General features: G+C 43.1%; 2 protein-coding genes across 14 annotated transcripts in view; one reads left to right on the top strand and one right to left on the bottom strand.

Moving 5' to 3' along the window:
* Positions 1-20,666, bottom strand: part of HADH (hydroxyacyl-CoA dehydrogenase) — an 80,044-nt gene that overhangs the window by 18,772 nt on the left and 40,606 nt on the right. The gene's annotated exons all lie outside the window — the stretch shown is intronic.
* The window catches only part of LEF1 (lymphoid enhancer binding factor 1), a 148,002-nt gene that overhangs the window by 119,474 nt on the left and 7,862 nt on the right, over positions 1-20,666 (top strand). For 8 of the 13 annotated variants that reach the window (XM_053252494.1, XM_053252498.1, XM_053252495.1 and 5 more), the window contains 3 exons: positions 1,883-1,975; positions 3,473-3,580; positions 5,919-5,967. In XM_053252494.1, coding sequence (XP_053108469.1) covers positions 1,883-1,975; positions 3,473-3,580; positions 5,919-5,967 — 250 coding nt within the window. Of the gene's footprint in view, positions 1-1,882; positions 1,976-3,472; positions 3,581-5,918; positions 5,968-7,035; positions 7,077-20,666 lie in introns of all 13 variants that reach the window. The other 5 variants (XM_053252500.1, XM_053252502.1, XM_053252499.1 and 2 more) reach the window with 3 other exon arrangements.

The raw sequence follows: 20,666 nt of genomic DNA, 5'->3' as shown, positions 1-20,666 counted from the left end.
CCCTCCCTGGCATCTCCAAGATAGGGCTGAGAGGGATTCCTGCCTGTAACCTTGGAGAAGCCGCTGCCAGTCTGTGAAGACAATACTGAGCTAGATAGACCAATGGTCTGACTTACTATATGACAGCTTCCTATATTCTTATAAGTGACCAGCAGGTTATTCTCCTTGTATGTCAATGTGTGCCCATCTGATCTCCAGACAATGACAAAAAGAAAATAGAAGGTCAATGCAAGGTTCAGTTTATTCAAGCTTCTGACCAGTGCTTCTGTTCTCCTTTAACAGCTGCTTCAGACTCTTCATCTAGCCATCTCCTTCAACATTTTGTGCTTTTAAGGGCCAGAGGGCACAGGAGTCTTAAGAGTTGTGACAAGCAGGCATTCAACAGGTGCAACTTTACCTAGCCTAGAAGGATGGACGCATTATGTGTTGATATTCTGTCTGTACTTCAGTTGCATGACAGCCAGAATTTCAGCTGGTGAAGTTCCGATCTCCAAATGCTAGGGAAATGCTACTGACTGAGTTTCTACTGTTAGACACAGAATGACAGGCAGAAACTCAGGTGGCGTACTATATGCCACTTGTACCTTCTGGATTTTTCAAAATCACAGTGGTTTTGGGTCAAATTATTACAGAACGTAAGCTCGCTAGCTAGGCCTCAAAGAAAGACAGCCAGGGTGGTATCTCAGTACAGCCAACATGGCTACTGCCTGTTTTGGGAGGCATGGCAAATAGGAACTTCAAACCTTAATTTCAGCTGCCTATGAGCAGCTTTTGTGGGGGGGAGGGCAGAGGTTCACCTAGGTAATATTGCAGCCTGGACCTAAAGGCCTTTGGAAACCCACCCCCCACCCCCCGGCTGCAAGTTAAGCATCATGTTTTAACATCTAGGTTCTTGAGGACACAACTCCAGGAGAGACTAAAGAGGATTTGGGGTCCCCCAACGGGTGTAGAGGCCTTTGACTTTGCCCCCAAAGTCCAGGGGTAAGAGCACCTCTTGGAATGGGGGCCGGGATACCAGGTGACTTGTAATCAATTTCTGGTGAGAGCTGAACAATTTTTTTTAGGAGACATCCCTATTTAGCTGTATGACATCATTGCCTGTTTAATGTTATTTCCTTGCTGCTTCTGTCCTTGCATTCCATCCAGATTGTAAGCTTCACAAAGCAATAGTAAATGCAACGGCGAAGCTTGACCGCTGGTGGCCTGTGTACGGCGGCCCCGTCCCCGACATCTGACGTCAGACGCGGGGGCTAGCCATGCCCCTGTGTCTAACGTCAGACGCCGGGGTGTGTGTGTGGTCTGGCTCTTGAACGGAGCCTTGAGGCTCCATTCGGGAGTTGGATTTTAACTCCCAAAGGGGCCGTACGGCAAACAGGTTTAGTTCCCAAGTGGGTTGCAGGTTTAGTTCCCAAGTGGGTTGCAGGTTTAGTTCCCAAGCGGGGGCCATGCGGCCCCTTTGGGAGCTAAACTAAGGCTGGCACTGCATTCGAGCGCAGCCTGGAGCGGGAAGAGCTGCTCCTGGTGTCTGATGTCAGACGTGGGGGGCGTGTTGGGGCCATGAGGCATGGTCCCTGATTGGGCGCAGCCCGGGTTCTTTGAACCCGTTGGCCCAATGGTGGCTCTGCCCCTGAGTAAATCCCTTCAGCATCAATTTTATAGCTGCTTCCCTCATTTACACACAAGGAAATCTTAAGTAAAGGTTTTTTAAATTATATTTATATGCCACCTTTCCTAAAGTATCTCTGGGTGGTTTACACTAAAAGAAATACATAACAATTAAAATCAAAACCCATTTCAAAGCAGATTAAAATTAGAATTAAAACCTAGATGTCATTAACAAGCCAGGCTAAAAAGATATTTGCCCTTACTTTGTCCTTCCTAGGCAGAGGTAACTGGAAGTAACATCCCACTGTCTTCCTGTAGCAGGAAATGGGGGAGACAGAACACAAGATGGTTTTCCCCAAACAGATCTGAGGTAAAATTGAGTGCTAAGATCCACCCCACCTCTTTCTTTTCCTCCTGGGAGCTAATTTTGTTTGTTCTTCATATGTTGCTAATAACTTTAGTTGTCTTGAGTTTTATCAGCTGTTTTATCACCTATAAACTGCTGCAATCGTTCCTTCACACTATTGGTAAAGGAATGACATGGGTGTAGTTTTACCTCTATTTTTCTATGATCAGTGAGCTGAAAGTGTTTTGTCCTGGACACTGGCATCAAGTCAGTGTACGCACATCTCTACACACACACACACACACACACACACACACACACACACACACACACACACTGGTCTGGAGAGGAAAGCTGGTCTTGTGGTAGCAAGCATGACTTGTCCCCTTAGCTAAGCAGGGTCTACCCTGGTTGCATATGAATGGGAGATTAGAAGTGTGAGCGCTGTAAGATATTCCCCACAGGGGATGGAACAGCTCTGGGAGGAGCATAAGGTTTCAAGTTCCCTCCCTGGTTTCTCCAAGATAGGGCTGAGAGGTATTCCTGCCTGCAACCTTGGAGAAGCCACTGCCAGTCTGTGAAGACAATACTGAGCTAGATAGACCAATGGTCTGACTCAGTATATGGCAGCTTCCTATTTTCCTACCCCACTGACTATTGCAGTGCGCAAAATTTTTTTTAAAAAACCCCATGGGGGGAGGGAGCTACCGCTGCTGGCTTCTGTGCCCCTCCCACTGTCCCCAGCTCTGGTTTCTCTGGGCGGGGAGCTGCTGGGGGGGATCCACTGCTGCCTCCTGTCCTCCTCTGATGCTGCAGGTGCGGGGCAGCTGCCTCCTCCTCTCATGCCCCCCGTTGTTCCAGGCCCCCAGCTCTGGTCTCTCTGCGCTGCCGGGAGGGGAGGTGCAAGCCTTCTCCTCCCATCCTCTTTTGGCTGCTTAGTCCTGCAGCCGGAATTGGAGGAGGAGGAGGAGGAGGTCTGGCCTGTAATCGGGGGTGGGGGAGGTGGCAGCATGTCAGCGACCTGTCCGGGGAGAGGGGGAACATGTGGCAATGCTTCCCAGCTGGGGAGGGGATGGGAATGGGGTACCAGGGTGTTGGGCAGCAGTGGCGGGTTCAGCAGAGACCGCGTGCCTGCCAGAAACTGCTGCGTGGTGGGGGCCTGGGCGTTGGTGCGCACGCACCTTAGAGGGAACAGTGCATGGGGTGGCGAGGTGTGTGCGTGTGTGTGTGTGAGACTATTTATTTTCCATGTACATATATTTGCATCTGAAAGAATACATCTGGGGAGCCTTGAACACAGAGCAAGACTATAGGCCAACAAAGATAAGAGGCCATATTCAGTCATAATGCTTTGTATGTTTGCTTACCAAAGCTTGGGGATTTGTGAGCTTCATGAATAGCTAGTACACTTTTCCATGCACCACGCTAACTATAACTAGTTGTTATCTTTTCAGTTTGCCATATGTGTGGCACGTTCCTGTGATCTAGCACAACATTCACTTTTTCCCTTTTTATTTGCAGTGGCATGCATTGTCCCGTGAAGAACAAGCTAAATATTATGAACTAGCTCGGAAAGAAAGGCAGCTACACATGCAGCTTTATCCCGGCTGGTCTGCAAGGGACAACTATGTAAGCCCTCCGTGTATATTTTCTTCAGTTAATGTTTGTTGCACTTAAAACACAAGCAAGCAAGTTAGGGAACAGTGAGGCACACGAGAAACTCTGTGCTGGTCTTACATTCACTTTGAGGGATTCTGAGTTTTAGTATCTCCGCTCTTTCACCGATCTCAAACTGATCCTGTTTTAGCCTCAGCTTGGCTTTTGGTGTGTCCCTGGTCCAGCTTTGTGCCATGTGACAATTGTATCCAAATGGCAGTTGAGTGGTAGGTGATTGCTTTGCAAAAAATTATAGAGTACTGGCTCACATGCATCCTGCATCCAATAACATTTTGGACATGTGTGCCACATGGTTTATAAATACCATGCAAATAATGGAGCTCACCTGTACTGTTACGCAAAAATGAAAGTTTTGAATGAGCAAGGCGGTAATGTCAATTCCATTATAGTTAAACTGCTCATTTGCTATTTACTCTTTGGAATTGCTCTTAAAAAAAAAAAAAAAAGAAAGCTGTGCTGATACTATTTGTCTGGGAGTTAGCTATGACTGGGCCTTGATTATCCCAAAATAAAGAATTCAAAAAGGAGCCTAATTCCAGTCTCAGGTCCCGACTTTGAAAATGTCATCTCTCACACATTCATGAAGACTTCAATCAGTCGTTGGCTGTATCCATAATCCAGTGTGCCTAGTTAATGCCAGGTAGATAGGGGTTTCCCCAAAATAAACGCCATAAAACAGTGAAGGCACTTCAGAGCAAAAAGAATATCCCTTGCCTGCAACCGACATTCATTTAACTAAACCTTCTGTTGTGTATCCCTAACTTAAGTGTGTCTTGAAAATCTTGTCCCTTCTTGATGAATTAAGTGAAATGAGAGAGGAAAGGGGTAGTTACCTACCCAGCTATGTTGTGTTTAGCACATATGTAGTCCTTTGAACATTTACCACTTGTGCAAAAAAAACCAAAAACAAAACACCCACGTTGTAGGGCAACCTCTTCCCAGATGGAAAATTTCTTAATTTCTTAGCTGACATTCAGATAGAAAAGTCCTTGGCCAGATGTGTGAAAACTTGGTAAAAAGAGATTTGGGAAGGAGAAAAAAATGAACGTTCATTTAATAACATGGAAATGTGTCCATTTGGCATTGAAGTTGAGTTTTCAAAAGGATGCAAGTTTTTATCTTAAAGCGGAAGGGGGGGAATATGAGTTGGCAACTCTTTAGTCCACCCTCCTGCAAGTGTGGGCCTTGCAGTTTTGTTGTTCATCATGGAAACTGGTAGTTTTTAACTGCAATCACTCTCTGTAGCAGAGGTAGTGATTGCTTAGATTGTTTTAAAGTGGGATTAGACATTTTCATGGAAGAGAGGTATATTACTGACTATTAGTTATGTGAAACCTCCATGTTCATGGACAGTATACATATGTTTTGGGGGGTGTAATAGCAGATGAGGGCTGTTGCCTTCATGGCTTTCATTGAAGACTGCCAGAGGCTTCCAAGTGGAAAACAGAACACTGGACTTGATGAGACATGGGTCTGATCCATCAAGGCTCTTATATTCTGTCCATGCCTCAGTGGAGCAAGGGATGGAGCCAGGAGTAGCTGTTGCACCAGCAAAGATCAGCTCATGAATGAAAAAGGTTATAATCTAATAGTATTAGTGGTAGTATATGAAGCTTAGAGCCTCAAAATGGCCTTGATCAGAGTCAAGTGCCTAAGCTGGCTTCCCGCTCATGAGTAAGCTGGCCTTGGGGATACACCTCTGACTACCAATGACCCCAGAGGTTGCCCACCCTGATACTGGCCATGCCCCCAAACATTAGCATGTCAACATCAGGTTGGCATTGGTGTGGACACTGCCTGGTCATCCTTCCTCTCAGCCTGCATTTTCTGGCTAGTGAGCAATTTGTTAGCTACCTAGATTGTTTCCTCCCTCGCTTGCTTGGAGCAAGGGTTGCGGGGGAAGCAACTATTTAGGTGGCTAGCAAACCACCTACAAACTGGGTAGTGTTTGACAGGTAGAAACTGAGATGCTGTTGGTTGTGCCCCATGCATTCACAATCTTTCAGTTACAGGTTTTGTGTGTGGAATAAAGTTGAATCTGCTTTGCGGGGCTCAGACTGATAGGAGGCTCTTCTGCATTACACTGAAATTTCCTATAAGGAAATAGGTTATTGGTAACTGAACGTCATAGGCAAAGCTATCTTGAGACCCTTGAAGGATTATATAAATGCAGAGATTAATTGCTGATAACAATCTTGATAATAAATCGAGATAGTCACACATTCACGATATTAGGGTTTTGAGGGAAAGGTGATATATGACATCATAAACAATCCCTTTCCCTTTATAGGGAAAGAAAAAGAAGAGGAAGAGAGAGAAACTACAAGAGTCAACATCAGGTATGTTTTATGGGTGGAATTTCATGTTGGTGGCATTTTAAAAACTTTGGTTTAATGCTTATTTCTCATTTTATGTAAAAAAATTCTTAAAACAGCTCCATAATGGATAATACATATTCTAACAAATGTAATTGTTTCATGTTTGTATTGCTCTCTTCGTTGCCTTCTGGTCCTACACCCAGTAGTGTGTCAAACTGTGGATCTTATTCTCATGATGAGGGAATGCATGGAATCAAGATCTATGCTCCCACGTTTGCCATCTGCAAGAAGCGAGTAGACTCTTCTTTTTAGAGGTCACTACAGACGCAAGACCACTGAATCGTCACATGAGTGAAGGCAGCAATTCCCAGCTGTTATTTCTCAAAGCTGTGCTGAGCCATGGCCATAGGACACAGAGAGGGCACCTTTTGCGAGACAGCCAATCTTTGCTTCCTCCTTGTAGTTGCAGATTAAGGAATGGCAGGAGCATCTGGAGATTGTTCCCAACAAGTGTGGATTTGCTGTCACTTCACCTACACATCTAGATAGGTTAAGACTAATGCTTCTGTTTGCATTTTCTCTGTTGTGCCCTGGCATGGTTTCAACAAGCAGCAGCTGAGTCTTTTTTCAAGTTGCAAGTTCTATGAGTTTTGAGTCCTAGCCCCTTCTACCGCCACTGAACTCCAGAAGGCTGGAGAAGGTTTCCTTCTTCCAGCCACTGAAACAGGGAGTAGAGAGCTTGAATCTATACATTCCGTCATCATGTGAACAGGTGTATTGACTGTATGTAGGGATGTTAGGACACTTGGTATGTATTCTCATCAAGAATGTAAAATTAAAAACAAATACAAACACAAAAATGGTGGAAAGTGCTCTTTCTAATAGCTGCCTGGTAGGTCGGCGGCTCAAAGCATCAGTGAGGTCCTTTCATTTCTTTTTTTGTTAAATAAGACACAAAATGGCTGGTATAAGAACCATGAAAGGCAGAGGAAATTAATCGGCATTTAATATTCTAGCATAAGAACTTCTATTTGGGGTATGCAAAAATTCTTCAATCGAAATTTGTTAAAGAACAACAATCTCCTACAGGTGCAGCCCCAAGAATGACATCTGCCTACATCTGAAGCATGGTAAGAATATTTCTACAGCCTTTCTGCTAAATTTGTAAAATAAGATCTTAAGTGTCTCTCACTTTAACTCTTAAACAAATCACGACTTCAGCGCACACTTTTAAAGTGCTTTCTCCTCAAATGAATGCTTTTATGTTTGATGGTTTTTATACCGGCTGTATATTTTAGCCCCTCTTTTTTTCCATTTTAAGGTATACCACCCAAACAGACCATACCTCACTGACTAGCTTAAAGTCTGCCTGCGAAGCATGGGAATTGTTCTATTAAGGGGCAAACTCCATGTGATGCTAGAAGTGCCACTGCTTCTGTCTCTTCTTCTGGTTTTTAAATAGTCTTGGGGTTGGGGGGCTTATCCTGATCAGAACTGCAGTGTGTGGGGTGTGGAGGGCTAACTCTTTCCCCTTATACCATTGTCCCAACAAAAATGCCCCCATCTGCCCCTGCTATTTGCCTTGGAAGGGAAGCTGCTGTTGGCACTAGTGGCAGCTTTCCTCCCAGAATAAATATTACCTTGATGAGGACTGTGGGGGAGGTTATTGGGAGGGAGAAAGGGTTTATTTAATCTTTTTTCCATCCCATGGTCCCAATCCGATCTCTCCCCTGCCACCTGCAGCTGCTCTTTGGAGGGGGAAATGATAAAGCGGACAAGAAGTACTTTGATATTGTTTAGCTTTGTGTGTTGTTTGCTCCTCAACAGTCAAACTATTTTGCCTGGGAGCATGCTGCAAAAATCCTCTTCAGAAGCAAGTCAAAATTGTTACTTAGCACCTAAATTAACTTTCTTGAATTACTACGTACATAGTGCTGACAGATTGGGCAGATGATAGTGGACTGGTTGATTTTTCTCATTCTCTTTTTAGACTTCCATATTTATAGATACTGTAAGGAAGTGGCTGTATATTTTAACTCAAGCCTTTTTCTTCCATAATGATTTATTTCTGAGGGTATAAACATAGGAAGCTGCTATATACCAAGTCAGACCATAGGTCCATCTAGCTCAGTATTGTCTACACAGACTGGCAGCGGCTTCTCCAGGGTTACAGGCAGGAATTTCTCTCAGCCCTATCTTGGAGATGCCAGGGAGGGAACTTGGAACCTTCTGCTCTTCCCAGAGCGGCTCCATCCTCTGAGGGGAATATCTTACAGTGCTCACACATCAGGTCTCCCATACATAAGCAACCAGGGCAGACCCTGCTTAGTTAAGGGGACACATCATGCTTGCTACCATGACAAAGGACCCCCTCTCCAATTTAAAAATGTAAAACTACAAAAACTACAGCTAATGCTGGGGTTCATGCTAACATTGTGTCTAAATGTCTGTTAAAAGGTTAAGTTTTATACTGCCATTATTTCAGAGTTCACAGTAGACTAATCCGCTGCACAGTCTGCATATTCTCGTCAGGGCATCTTGTGCTTAGTTTACTAGTGAAAGAACAAAACTCTGGCGAGATCTGCTTGCAGGATCCTAGAAATGAATTATCTAAGTAGCTTAGGTCCTGCCCAGTTTGCTGCAAAGGTTTATTAAATGTATCATAGGATGTGATGTACAGGTCTTCATCCCTTTGTTTCTTGGCCTCTTAAAAAAAAAAGAGCCCTCTGCTGGCTAATTTTAAAATGTCTGATAATCAAACTATTAATAGTTTTTGGGAGGGAATATAATGGCTACTTAAGCAAATTTATTTTGCCTGTGTGGTTTTTCTCTAATTTTCTTTTCCATTGTGGATTTGAAACTGACTAATCTTATAGCTCTTGATCTTAAAATTTGCAATGAATGGGTTGTTAACATCTTACAAGAATAATATTTGCCAGCAACTCAATATATGGAAATTCCAAATGTGAACTTTGGGGAAAATGAAAAATAAAGGAAGGTATTTGATCACTTTGAAATGGGAATGACTATTCCTCAGTAGCCACTAAAAGCTCTTGAGATTTTAAAATGTAGCTCCAGTGTTTTTAGCACGGGAATGGGTGCTATATATTTTTTACACTCACACCCAATAGGCATTCATTTTCTATAATTCAAGATATATACTATGGGGTAGTTGTCTATCTGGTAATTTGTTGGTTCTGCTTTAGCCTGAAATCTGTTTTTGGTACTAATCTGGAGTAGAAAAAGTACCATACATAACTTGTCTATGAAGTGACAGTCTGTCTGAAGAAATGCCATATGTCCCTTTCAAGTGGATGGCATGAAGTATACATTGCGTGTTGCTCCAAATAGCAATTGCTCTGAACTGCAACTTTGAAAATACCACATTTTTCTGAGCAACAATGTTGCCCTTTGAATTCTAGAGAAACGAAATATCCCTAAAACAGAAGCACTTCTGTGAAGATCCTGTGCAACAGATGAGCAACAACTGTTCCTTTTTTCTTTTTTATAAATCGATTGTCTAAAAGGCCTTGTAAGGTTAGAAATCAGTTGAGGTCTGAGCATGGGCATGCAGTGGTCAGGGACGATGGCTCTAAGCATTCTGGATAGCTCCCTAATGCTCTTTTGTGGCAGCTGTTGCTTGTCTTCCTGACCTTGTTGGCCATTAACCTAAGCCGCCTTACCCTTTCCATCACTTCCCAATGCCATCTCTCCTCTTGCCTGAAAGTATTCCAAATGCTCTGAAATCCCCAAATCTTGGAAGCAGGATAAATTATGCAAAAAGTAGATACATGCAAATTGGTTTGATTTGCATAATCCTGTTCACAGAATTTTGGTTTCCTTGGCACTGCATTCACACAGCTGTTCTAGTTTGCCGCAAGCCGAGAGCAGGACCAGGTAGTGCCCACTATATGAAACAGGCCTGTAGGACAAGTTTAGCAAAACAAACGCAGATGATAGAAGCCTCCTAAACACAATCCTGAGTGTGACTTGTGGGCGGGGTGGAGGGAGAGGAGGAGTTGGTTCCTAAGACTGTTGCTTGGCCATCGCTTAGGATGGTTTCACACCAAATCGTCACAACCTGTGTTCAGCTCTTGAAGATGGTGACACACTACAATTCCTGGGAAGAATTTCCTTAGCAAAGGGATTGGAAAATAAAACTACCAGTATCAAAATGCCCTTTTACAAATATGTGGTGCAGCTGCATTTAGAATACCAAGTATAACTCCAGTCTCAGAAAAGGAATCGGGGGGGGGGATGCATAAAAGGGCAACCAAAATTATCCTGGGGTTCGAGTTGCTTTTCTGCGAGGTAAGGCTAAAGCAGAGCTGCAGAACTTCAGCCCTCCTCCAGACATGGGACTACAATACCAGTTATTCCTGACTATTGGCCACTGTGGCTGGGGATGATGGGAGCTATAGTCAAGAGCAGCTGAAGTTGTGAAGCCCTGGCTAAAGTGTGTGGGGCTCTTAGTTCAGAGGATAACTAAGGCGGGGGGGGCAATATAAGAAAATTAAGCATGGTGTGGAGAGAGAGAGGTTTTTCTCCCTTTCTCATAATGCTAGTCATTATGTTGATTTGGCAGTATATTCAGGATGGACAAAACATACTTTTTCACCCAGCACATAATTAATGTATGGAAATCACTGCCACACAGGGTGATAACCACTAACTTAGATGGTTTTAAAAGAGAACATAAGAACAGCCCTGCTGGATCAGACCCAAGGCCCATCTAGTCCAGCATCCTGTTTCACACAGTGGCCCACCAGATGCCACTGGATGCCACAGGCAGGAGTTAAGGGCATGCCCTCTCTCCTGCTCTTACTCCCCTGCAACTGGTACTCAGAGGCATCCTGCCTCTGAGGCTGGAGGTGGCCTATAGCCCTCCGACTAGTAGCTGTTGATAGACCTCTCCTCCATGAAGTTATCCAAACCCCTCTTAAAGCTATCCAGGTTGTTGGCTGTCACCACATCTTGTGGCAGAGAGTTCCACAAGTTGATTATGTGTTGTGTGAAAAAGTACCTCCGTTTGCTGGTCCTAAATTTCCTGGCAATCAATTTCATGGAAGGATTGGACAAATTCATGCAGGATAGGCCTGTTGAAGGTTCCATGTTCAGAAGTACTATGCCAGTGAATACCAGTTGTTAGGAAGACTATTGTTTTCATGTATTGTTTGTAAACCTTTCACAGACATCTGGTCGGTTAGGATCTAATTCAGCAGGGCTCTTCTTATGTTAAGAAGAAAAGGTGGCCCTAGACAAAATATTTTCAGCTAATGTTCACTGTGAGCAAAACAGTGTGTTAAGGTTGGGCAGAGGCAACACAGTACAGTGGTAAAACTATTTGGGTTATTCCTTTTCCTTCTTGAGAATTGCTACTTTGAAATTGCTAGAGTTATATAATAGAGAACTAAAAAGCAGTGCACACACTGAAGTATAGGAATATTTAAATGTATCTGTCTAGACAGACATCTAATTACCTCAATACATTGTGTATTAGTGCAATACACAATGTCTCTCTAGTCGCTTGGAAATTTAGTTTGATTGTTCTTGTTGAATTATACAGAATGGAGTAACCTGGTTGGTGCTGCCCTCTCTCTTTTAATCAAGTTCTTAAACTTTAGCATGATGAATTTCTGGTTCTTAGCTGCCACTTATCAACTGTTGTATTTATTTTAGACTTTGACTTCAGTGCTTTGAAAAATCCTTTTTAATATTAGCCATTATATACCTGCCAACTTCTCTTTTTACCCATGACAGCCTTTTATTTGTGTGTGTGTGATTCCTGGTGTCCCAGGGAGGCCTGCCCAAATCCTGGTTTCGCTGCAACCTTCTCCCCTCTCCATCTGTAGATCTCGTTGGAAGTCTTGCAAGAATCTGAATTTGCCTCTTGCGAGACTTCCAACAAATATACAGACAGAACTGGAAGGGGAGGAGGCTCCTGGCAGTCCAAGCGTCCCTTGGCACCATGGTGTGGTCACTGCGAGCGGGGAAGAGTCCATTAACCACAGCCACTTGCTCCCTTCACAATTTAGTTTCTGCAGATCAGTGGAACCTCCCTCGAAAAACATGCATGCAGACATGTATGAGTCTCAGCCTTGCCCTGAGCATTCTGCTGTAAAAACTAGTGCATTCAGCTAATTTAAGTAGAAGGAGTGCCCACACAAAATGCGGAACCTGCAGGTCAGTGGGAAGTATCTTATTCAGAGTTTCTTCTAGAAAAACACCCAAAAATAATAATAATCAACCTTCCCCTGAGTATGTCTGGTGTAAAAAGTAGTGCATTCAGCTAATTTAAGTGTCAGGATTAAGTGTCAGAATCTGTGTGTCTCACTTCTATTTAAATATTTGCAGAAACAGTTATGGTCAATGCCTCTGTTTTCACACAAACTTAGGGATTGCAATATTCATGGTTCCTGTGGTATGATATAATGATGTCATACAAATGACAAAATGGAATGGTATGATATAAGTTTCAAGGCCATAGTGAAGTTTGGATAACATCATAACCGGGAGATAAAGACAGAAGGGAATAAAAAGTTTTTACTTATCCCCAGCTAGCATGACTACATTACATCATTGTTGTGATTTTTATTATCTGCTTATTTAATTATTTATCTTGTCAGGTGCTCTAAAGACTATGTAGCTGGTGGAAAAGCAGGAAACAAATGTCCTCTCTGACCCTACTTGCTACCCTTTTGTTTTGTGGGGCGGGTGTGTGTGTGTGTTTGTGTTTCTATGCAGCGCATTAATTCCTGACTTGCTATATGGCAGCTTCCTATGTTCCTAACTGCTTGTTGCTATATCTGAGCACAACTTGTGCAGAAAAACGTTTTACAAATAAAGCTACTCTGATTAAATCTGCTAACTGGGAAGCTGCATTCTTTGCTGCCGGCTAGGACATCCTGTTCCAGATGGGATTTCATTTGGAATATGCCTGTGCAAGTGTCTTGCTCACCTGTTATCTGTTATGTCCTCCCCACCCATGGCAGAATTGATATTCGGGTCCTACTGCTATGAATATTTATATACCAATTTTCAACAAAAGGTTACAAAGTGGTTTATGTAAAAAAATAATAAATATGATAGTTCCCTGTCCCAAAAGAGATCACAGTCTAAAAAGAGACATAAGAGAGATAGCAGCAGCAAACACTGGAGGAATATTGAGCTGGTGTTAGATGGGGACAGTTGCTCTCCCCCTGCTAAATTTTAGAGAATCACTACTTTAAAAGATGCCTACTTGTTGTTTGGTCTAAAGATAAAGTGTGTCATCAAGTCTCCTAGTGACCACAAAGCCCTGTAGTTTTTCTTTGGTAGAATACAGGAGGGGTTTACCATTGCCATCTCCTGCGCAGTATGAGATGGTGCCTTTCAGTATCTTCCTATATCACTGCTGCCTGATATAGGTGTTTCCCATAGTCTGGGAAACATACCAGCGGGGATTAGAACCGGCAACCTCTGGCTTGCTAGGCAAGTCATTTTCCGCTGTGCCATTAGGTGGCTTTTTGCTTGGTCTAGCACATCACAAATGACACACTGTATAGTACTGTGTGTATTTTTCCTTGGCTCTCTCCATGTGAAATAACTCTGACTTACTGTTCAGGTGAATTAGGCACATGGAAAAATATAAGCCACAATAGTTAGAATAATCTTTTCAAAATGTAAACCTAGCCATACATCATGGGGCTGCTTCACATGATACCCTCTTAATAAAGGCATATGTGTGCTTGTCGTCCTCCACTTCCCTTTTCTTCATTTCTTAGTGGCCAATATAGGTAAATAGAGCTGGAGAGGCCTCCTGGTCACTAGTTCTCCTTGCCTTGCTGCTGCTTCTTAGCCACAGGCAAAGCTTACCTCTTTTTATAGACTAGCAGTACCTCCCTGCCTCAGCTGTGTGGCTGATGTTCCCCATGCAGGAAGAGGGGAGCCTGGCCATTTGCCTCCTTAGGGAATATTAGTCTCTGCCACAGAGAATGAGAAACGCCGCATGCTAAGATGGTACTGTGTGAACCAGTTGATGATAATTTTGAGGATGGGGGTGCTTTGGGCTGTACTTCCGTTTAGGCCAGATTACATGTTACTTTCCCCCACACAAAATAAGATTCAACCGCATCAGTTTTGCATGGTGAATATTTGATTGGAAAGCACTCTCTAGTGGCAAGAGCCTGGAATTCATCACACCATGGTGAATATGAATATATTCAAACAACGAGATACTTTTGCTAAACTAATCTTGCTTTGTGATTACTAGGGAAGTACACAGAATGGATTTTGCATTGTGTTTCAAGCTTGAAACAAAACACAGATTGCTAAAACATTTTGTCAAAAATGTGGTTGAACTGGTTGTTCTGATGCAACAAAACTCGAAATGTTTCGAGTGTTTCAGCCGTCGGAAACAATGGGGAAACATAAAACACCCCTTTGTTCCCCATGGGTAGCTCCGAGGGTGTGAGTTGAGTGGTAGGGCATGATGGGTACTACTTACTACCCAACCCACAAAATAAAAGGGCAAGCAGGCGATTTTAAACATATTTTTAACCTTTCCTCAAAACCCACATAGGATCCTATGGGGGTTTGGAGGGAAAGTTAAAAAATCTCTTTAAAATCACCCACTTGCCCTTTTATTTTGTGGGTTGGGTGGTAGGTAGTACCCATCATGCCACAACCCACTTGCTAGGAGCTATCCACAGGGAACAATGGGATGTTTTGAATTTTCCCACTGAGTGCAGCTTGTTCCGGCCATAGGAACAGAGTACAGCTAAGCTTTGCATTGCAATTTTAAATGCATTTTGCACCACTGCCTTGAAAAGCACAACAGAAGCACATAGTAAAAGGGGATCTGTCCCTCTCAACACAGAACACACTTTTCAAACACAGGCCAAAAATGTCGAAAAAAGAATCACTGACCCAGAATCCACTGCCAGCCGCGGTGACGACATTGGCGGAAGTTGCTCTCTCACACACAACTATTACTCTTATGTTCCTAGCATTGCAACAGCTACCACAGGAGCACCTTTACTTGGCAGCAAGCAGAGCCATAAGGTCAAGCAGAGCAACTTCAGCCACATTTTGACTTACACCTTGCAATGCTGATTGCAGAACAGACCAGAGCAGTGAGTGAAGCACAAGTTAGCCTCAAGGCCAGACATGGAGCTCATCACAGCAGTCACCATCATATGAAAGTAAAAACAGTAGTAGGGAATTTCTTCTGTCTTTGAAGAACTGGGTGCGGGGGTGGGGGCCACTAACTTTGTGTAAGAAATTTTCAGTTTTCTCCTGTGTGCTCTGACAAAAAAACCCCAAATGCATTAAATTATGCCACTGTTGTGCATCAACGCAAGTGCTATGTATGAACTAGAATTTAACTCTTTTTTGCACAAACCAGTATCAACAAGCTACAAATACCCTCACCACCATCTGATGTAGGAGCATTCACATTGTATACAATTTCTACGCAATAAAGCAGACTAGATGTATTCTAAACTTCATTATAGAAATTTTAAGGTGGTAGAAAGATCACAGTCCTGTGTATCATGGGGTGATGCCTGCTGATGGAGAAGGGAGAATAGAATGTTTAATTAGGATTGCTTATTACCCTGCTAAAGTTTGCAGTGCCAAACATGCTTCCCCCCCCCTTTTTTTTTGGCACTCAGCACTAGGGAGTGAAGGGAAAACATAAGATCCGTTTCATAGGAACATAGGAAGCTGCTATATACTGAGTCAGACCACTGGTCTATCTAGCTCAGTATTGTCTTCAGACTGGCAGCGGCTTCTCCAAGGTTTCAGGCAGGAATCTCTCTCAGCCCTAACTTGGAGAAGCCAGGGAGGGAACTTTGAAACCTCCTGCTCTTCCCAGAGCGGCTCCATCCCCTGAGAGGAATATCTTGCAATGCTCACACATCAAGTCTCCCTTTCATATGCAACCAGTGTGGACCCTGCTTAGCTTAAGGGGACAAGTCATGCTTGCTACCACAAGACCAGCTCTCCTCTCCAAATCATCTAGTCCAGGGGTCTCAAACTGCAGCCTTCCTGCAGATGTTGGCCTACAGCTCCTGTCACTCCCAGTCACACTGGCCAGAAGCCAGGAATGGTGGGAGCTGGAATCCAAAAACAGCTTGAGGGCTGCAGTTTGAGACTCATGATCTAGTTCAACATTCCATTGCCAACTAAATACCTCTTGGGGGGGAAAGGTAGTAGCTCTCTCCTGTTGTTCCCTAGTATCTGTGACTCTGTGGTATGCTGTTTCTGAACATGGAGGTTTCATTTAGTTTTAATGGCTCATACTGCAGCTGTTGCTATGGATATGTCTGCGCTACAGACATATTGTTGATATGAATATGTCTGCATTTAATGGTTGTCATTACATGTTGTAGAAAGTTTCCAGAAAAACAGAGGGAATGTATTCTGTTTATAGCTACCACTGGATATGCAAATTACAGTGCAGGTGAATGAACAACTGGGGACCTTAGGAGTGGCTGTAGTCTGGTTTGTGGGTCTGCGTGCTAGAGCAGAATGGCTTTTGCAGATGCACTCCCTTGAGGCTTGTTCGTGCAGTACTTTTTGGCATGGCCAGGGGACTATATAATGAATAAGCTTGATGCTTTCCCAGAGCAGATCCCGATATAGCCAGAGATAAACCATCATGATTGTGTGCCTTGTGTCTGTCCTGGAAATAACTTGGGTCAGCCAGACCCCATATAAACACTTATTCAAACTGACCTCCTTCCAGGATCTCTCTTTCTTGGTGCCTTCTTTAGCAGATTGACTTAGGGTCAAGTATGTGTGTTCACTAAAAATTCCCTAAAAAATCTGCAGGAACAAATACGTATTTGGTTCTGTGATTTTTGTTGTTTCAAAGCAATATATTAAATTTTAACACCACCTCTGTGTTTCTGTACAGACATACTCGGAGCACTTGACTGCCATAAAAATAACTTAATAAATTAATAAAAAAATAAAAATCTTGATTATTAAGCAATTAAAAGCAATTAAATTCAAAAATATGAAAGCAATTAAAGGGACCCTATCTTAAAAACATCCCCTGTGGGGAAAAGTGGTCTTCAAAGATCACCAGAAGCAAGCAGTGAAGGAGTCAGATGTACATTGCTTGGGGTGGGTGGGTTAGGTCATATTCTGAACTAGACCCATTTCAAACTGGCTTTCGGGTGGGCTATGGGGTGGAAACTGCCTTGGTCGGCCTGATGGATGATGTCCAATTGGGGATCAACAGAGGAAGTGTGTTTATGTTGGCCCTTTTGAATGTCTCGGTGTCTTTCAGTACTATTGACCATAGTATCCTTCGGGAACATCTGAGGGGACTGGGGGTGGGAGGCACTGCTTTGCTGTGCTTCTGCTCCTACCTCACGGGCATATTCCAGATGGTGTTGGTTGAAGACTGTTGTTCTTCCAAATTTGAACTTCCTTATGGTGTCCCTCAGGGCTTCATACTGTCTCTGATGTTGTTATCTACATGAAACTGCTGGGAGAGATGATCAGGAGATTTGGTGCAGGGTGTTATCAGTATGCTGATAAAACCCAAATCTATTTCTCCAAGTCAACATCATCTGGAGAAAGCATCACCTCCCTAAATAAATAAGAGAGGAGAGCATGTCTTGTGGTAGCAAGCATGACTAGTCCCCTTAGCTAAGCAGGGTATGCCCTGGTTGCATATGAATGAGAAACTTGATGTGTGAACACTGTAAAATATTCCCCTTAGGGGATGGAGCTGCTCTGAGAAGAGCAGAAGGTTCCAAGTTCCCTCCCTGCATCTTGAAGATAGGGCTGAGATTCCTCCCTGCAACCTTGGAGAAGCTGCTGCTAATCTGTGTAGACAATTCTAAGCTAGATGGACTTATGGTCTGATTTAGTATATACCAGTTTCCTATGTCCTAAATGCCTGCCTTGATGCAGTAATGGGCTGGATGAGGGATAACAAACTGAGGCTGAATCCAGATGAGACGGAGGTACTTATTGTGCGGGGTCAGAACTCAGGAGATGATTTTGAAGTGCCGGTTCTGGATGGGGTCACGCTTCCCCGGAAGGAACAGGTACACAGTCTTGGGGTACTTCTGGATCTGAGCCTCTCCCTGGTGTCCCAGGTTGAGGCAGTAGCCAGAGGTGCTTTCTATTGCCTTCGGCTGATACTCCAGTTGCGTCCGTTTCCTGAGATGAACGACTTCAGAACACTGGTTATATGGTGGTAACCTCTAGGCTGGACTTCTGCAATGTGCTCTATGTGGGGCTGCCTTTGTACGTAGTCCGGAAACTGCAGTTGGTCCAGAATGTGGTGTCCAGGTTGATCTCTGGGTCATCTAAAAGAGACCATATTACTCCTCTGTCGAAAGATCTACACTGGCTGCCAATACGTTTCCGAGCAAAATACAAAGTGCTGGTGATTACCTATAAAGCCCTAAACAGCTTAGGCCCTGGGTATTTAAGAGAATGTTGTCTTCACCATGAGCCCCATTGCCTGTTAAGATCGTCTGGAGAAGTTGGTCTGCAGTTGCCACCAGCTCGTCTGGCGGCTACTTGGGAATGGGCCTTCTCCATTGCTGCGCCTGGACTGTGGAATGCTCTCCCTGTTGAAATAAGAGCTTCCCCATCTCTGGTAATTTTAAAAAAAGCACTGAAGACATATTTATTCACCTAGACTTTTAATTAGATTTATAGTTTTAAAATTTTTAATACTGGGTTTTGAATGTTTTTAATATTTTAAATGATTTTAATTGTTAATTGATTTGATGTTTTAAATGATTTTAATTGTAAACTGCCCAGAGACACACGTTTTGGGCGGTATAGAAATATTTTAAATAAATAAATAAATAAAATAATAAAATAGATCACAGTATGAACTGGATATATAAAATCAAGCCATTGGGATGGGGCTATCTATAAATGTAAATAACAGATGTTCATTTGCCTTAATTAACAAACCTTGGAGAAGCCGCTGCCAGTCTGTGTAGACAATACTGGGATAGGTGGACCAATGGTCTGACTCGGTATAAGCCAGCTTCCTATGTTGATACAATACCTAACCCAATATTTTCTATTCGCCCTGAGCCAGTTTGGAACCACCTTAAGCCATTTTGGAAGGGCGGTATACAAATCAAATAAATAAATATTCAGACTGGCAGCGGCTTCTCCAAGGTTGCAAGCAGGAATCTCTCTCAGCCCGATCTTGGAGATGCCAGGGAGGGTTCTTGGAACTTCTTCTCAGAGCAGCCCCATCCCCTGAGGGGAATATCTTACAGTGCTCACACATGTCTCCCATTCAAATGCAAACCAGGGTGGACTATGCTTAGCAAATCATGCTTGCTACAAGACCAGCTGCCACAAGACCACTTAAATTGAAGTTATACTAGCATGTGATTTAAGCAATTTATACTTTATCTCAGATACAAGAGCCAGTCTTGCAGTAGAGAGCATAAATTGTTCCCTTTGCTAAGCAGAGTTTGCCTTGGTTTGAATTTAGATGGGTAGGTGACTACATGTGAGCATTGTCTGCTGTAAGATACTCCCCTTAGGGGATGGATAACATGCAGGAAGTTGGAGTCTCAGGCTCAATCCCTGGCATTTATTTATTTATTTATTTATTTATACCCTGCCCCTCCAGTGTACTACTGCTCAAGGCGACTCACAACAATAAGATAGACACAAGATACAATAAAAGTAATAAAATTAACTAAATTAAACAAACAAAAAAAGTTGTCAGATTAAGAACCACAATCATTATTAGGTTCAAATTAAAACAGAAAATTATAAAAAGCTAAAGAACATACCACGTATAACAAAAATTAAAAATGGAGCATTAATTAATATTGTTTTAATGGGTTTAATGATGTTTTAAAATATTGCTTTAAAAATTTAAAATTGTTGTAATGTTTTAAGATTTTTGTTTTTGTTTTAATTAATGTTTTACTTTGTTTTTATTTTGTTGTAAACCGCCTAGAGACATAAGTTTTGGGCAGTATAAAAATATGTTAAATAAATAAAATAAATAAAAAATAAGTCTCCTTTAACAGGTACATTTTAAGTTGTTTTTTTAAAAACACTGTGGGAGGGAGCATAGTGGAGCTCTTCAGGGAGGGTGCTCCAAAGCAGAGGGGCCACAACAGAAAAGGCCCTGTCTCTAGTCCCCGCCAACCGAACTCTGTTAGTGGCGGGGTCATGAACAGGGCCTGAAATGATAAGCAGAGGGCCCTGGCAGATTCATATGGGCGAATGTGCTCTGACAGGTACCCCGGCCCCAAGCCATGTAGGGCTTTAATGGTCATACATCTCACTAGTCCAGTTAAAGGACAACTAATAACCAGTATGTTGAATACAAAGCAGACTTGGGCTGGAATTTTACATTAATTACATTAAAACATCTTTATATAAACTGCTGTAGAGTGGGACATATTTCTTAGGGGTACCAAAGAATACTCTCTGTAATATCTAGAGCAAAAGGGATGATTGTCTGGGGTAGCTAAAATCCTGAGATTCCTGACATGGTGCAGAGCAGTTTAGATCCACTTTCCTCTCCTCTCTAAACAAAGTCACCTATACATGTTAGTATCTATTATATTAATTCTCCTTGGTGTGTCTTGGAATGTGCGTCCCAGAGCCCAGCTGATTGGCTGGGTGGCGGATGTGCCTGATTGGCTGAGGTGCACCCAGGAGGATTGGTTGCCGCCGCCACGGCCCAGCCCTGGAGGCCAGAGATGGTGGGCCTGGCCCGG

Source organism: Hemicordylus capensis, chromosome 5 (assembly GCF_027244095.1).
Source record: "Hemicordylus capensis ecotype Gifberg chromosome 5, rHemCap1.1.pri, whole genome shotgun sequence".
NCBI lineage: Eukaryota > Metazoa > Chordata > Lepidosauria > Squamata > Cordylidae > Hemicordylus > Hemicordylus capensis.
Note: the sequence above shows the minus strand (reverse complement) of the source record. Positions and strands in the feature narration are given on the sequence as shown.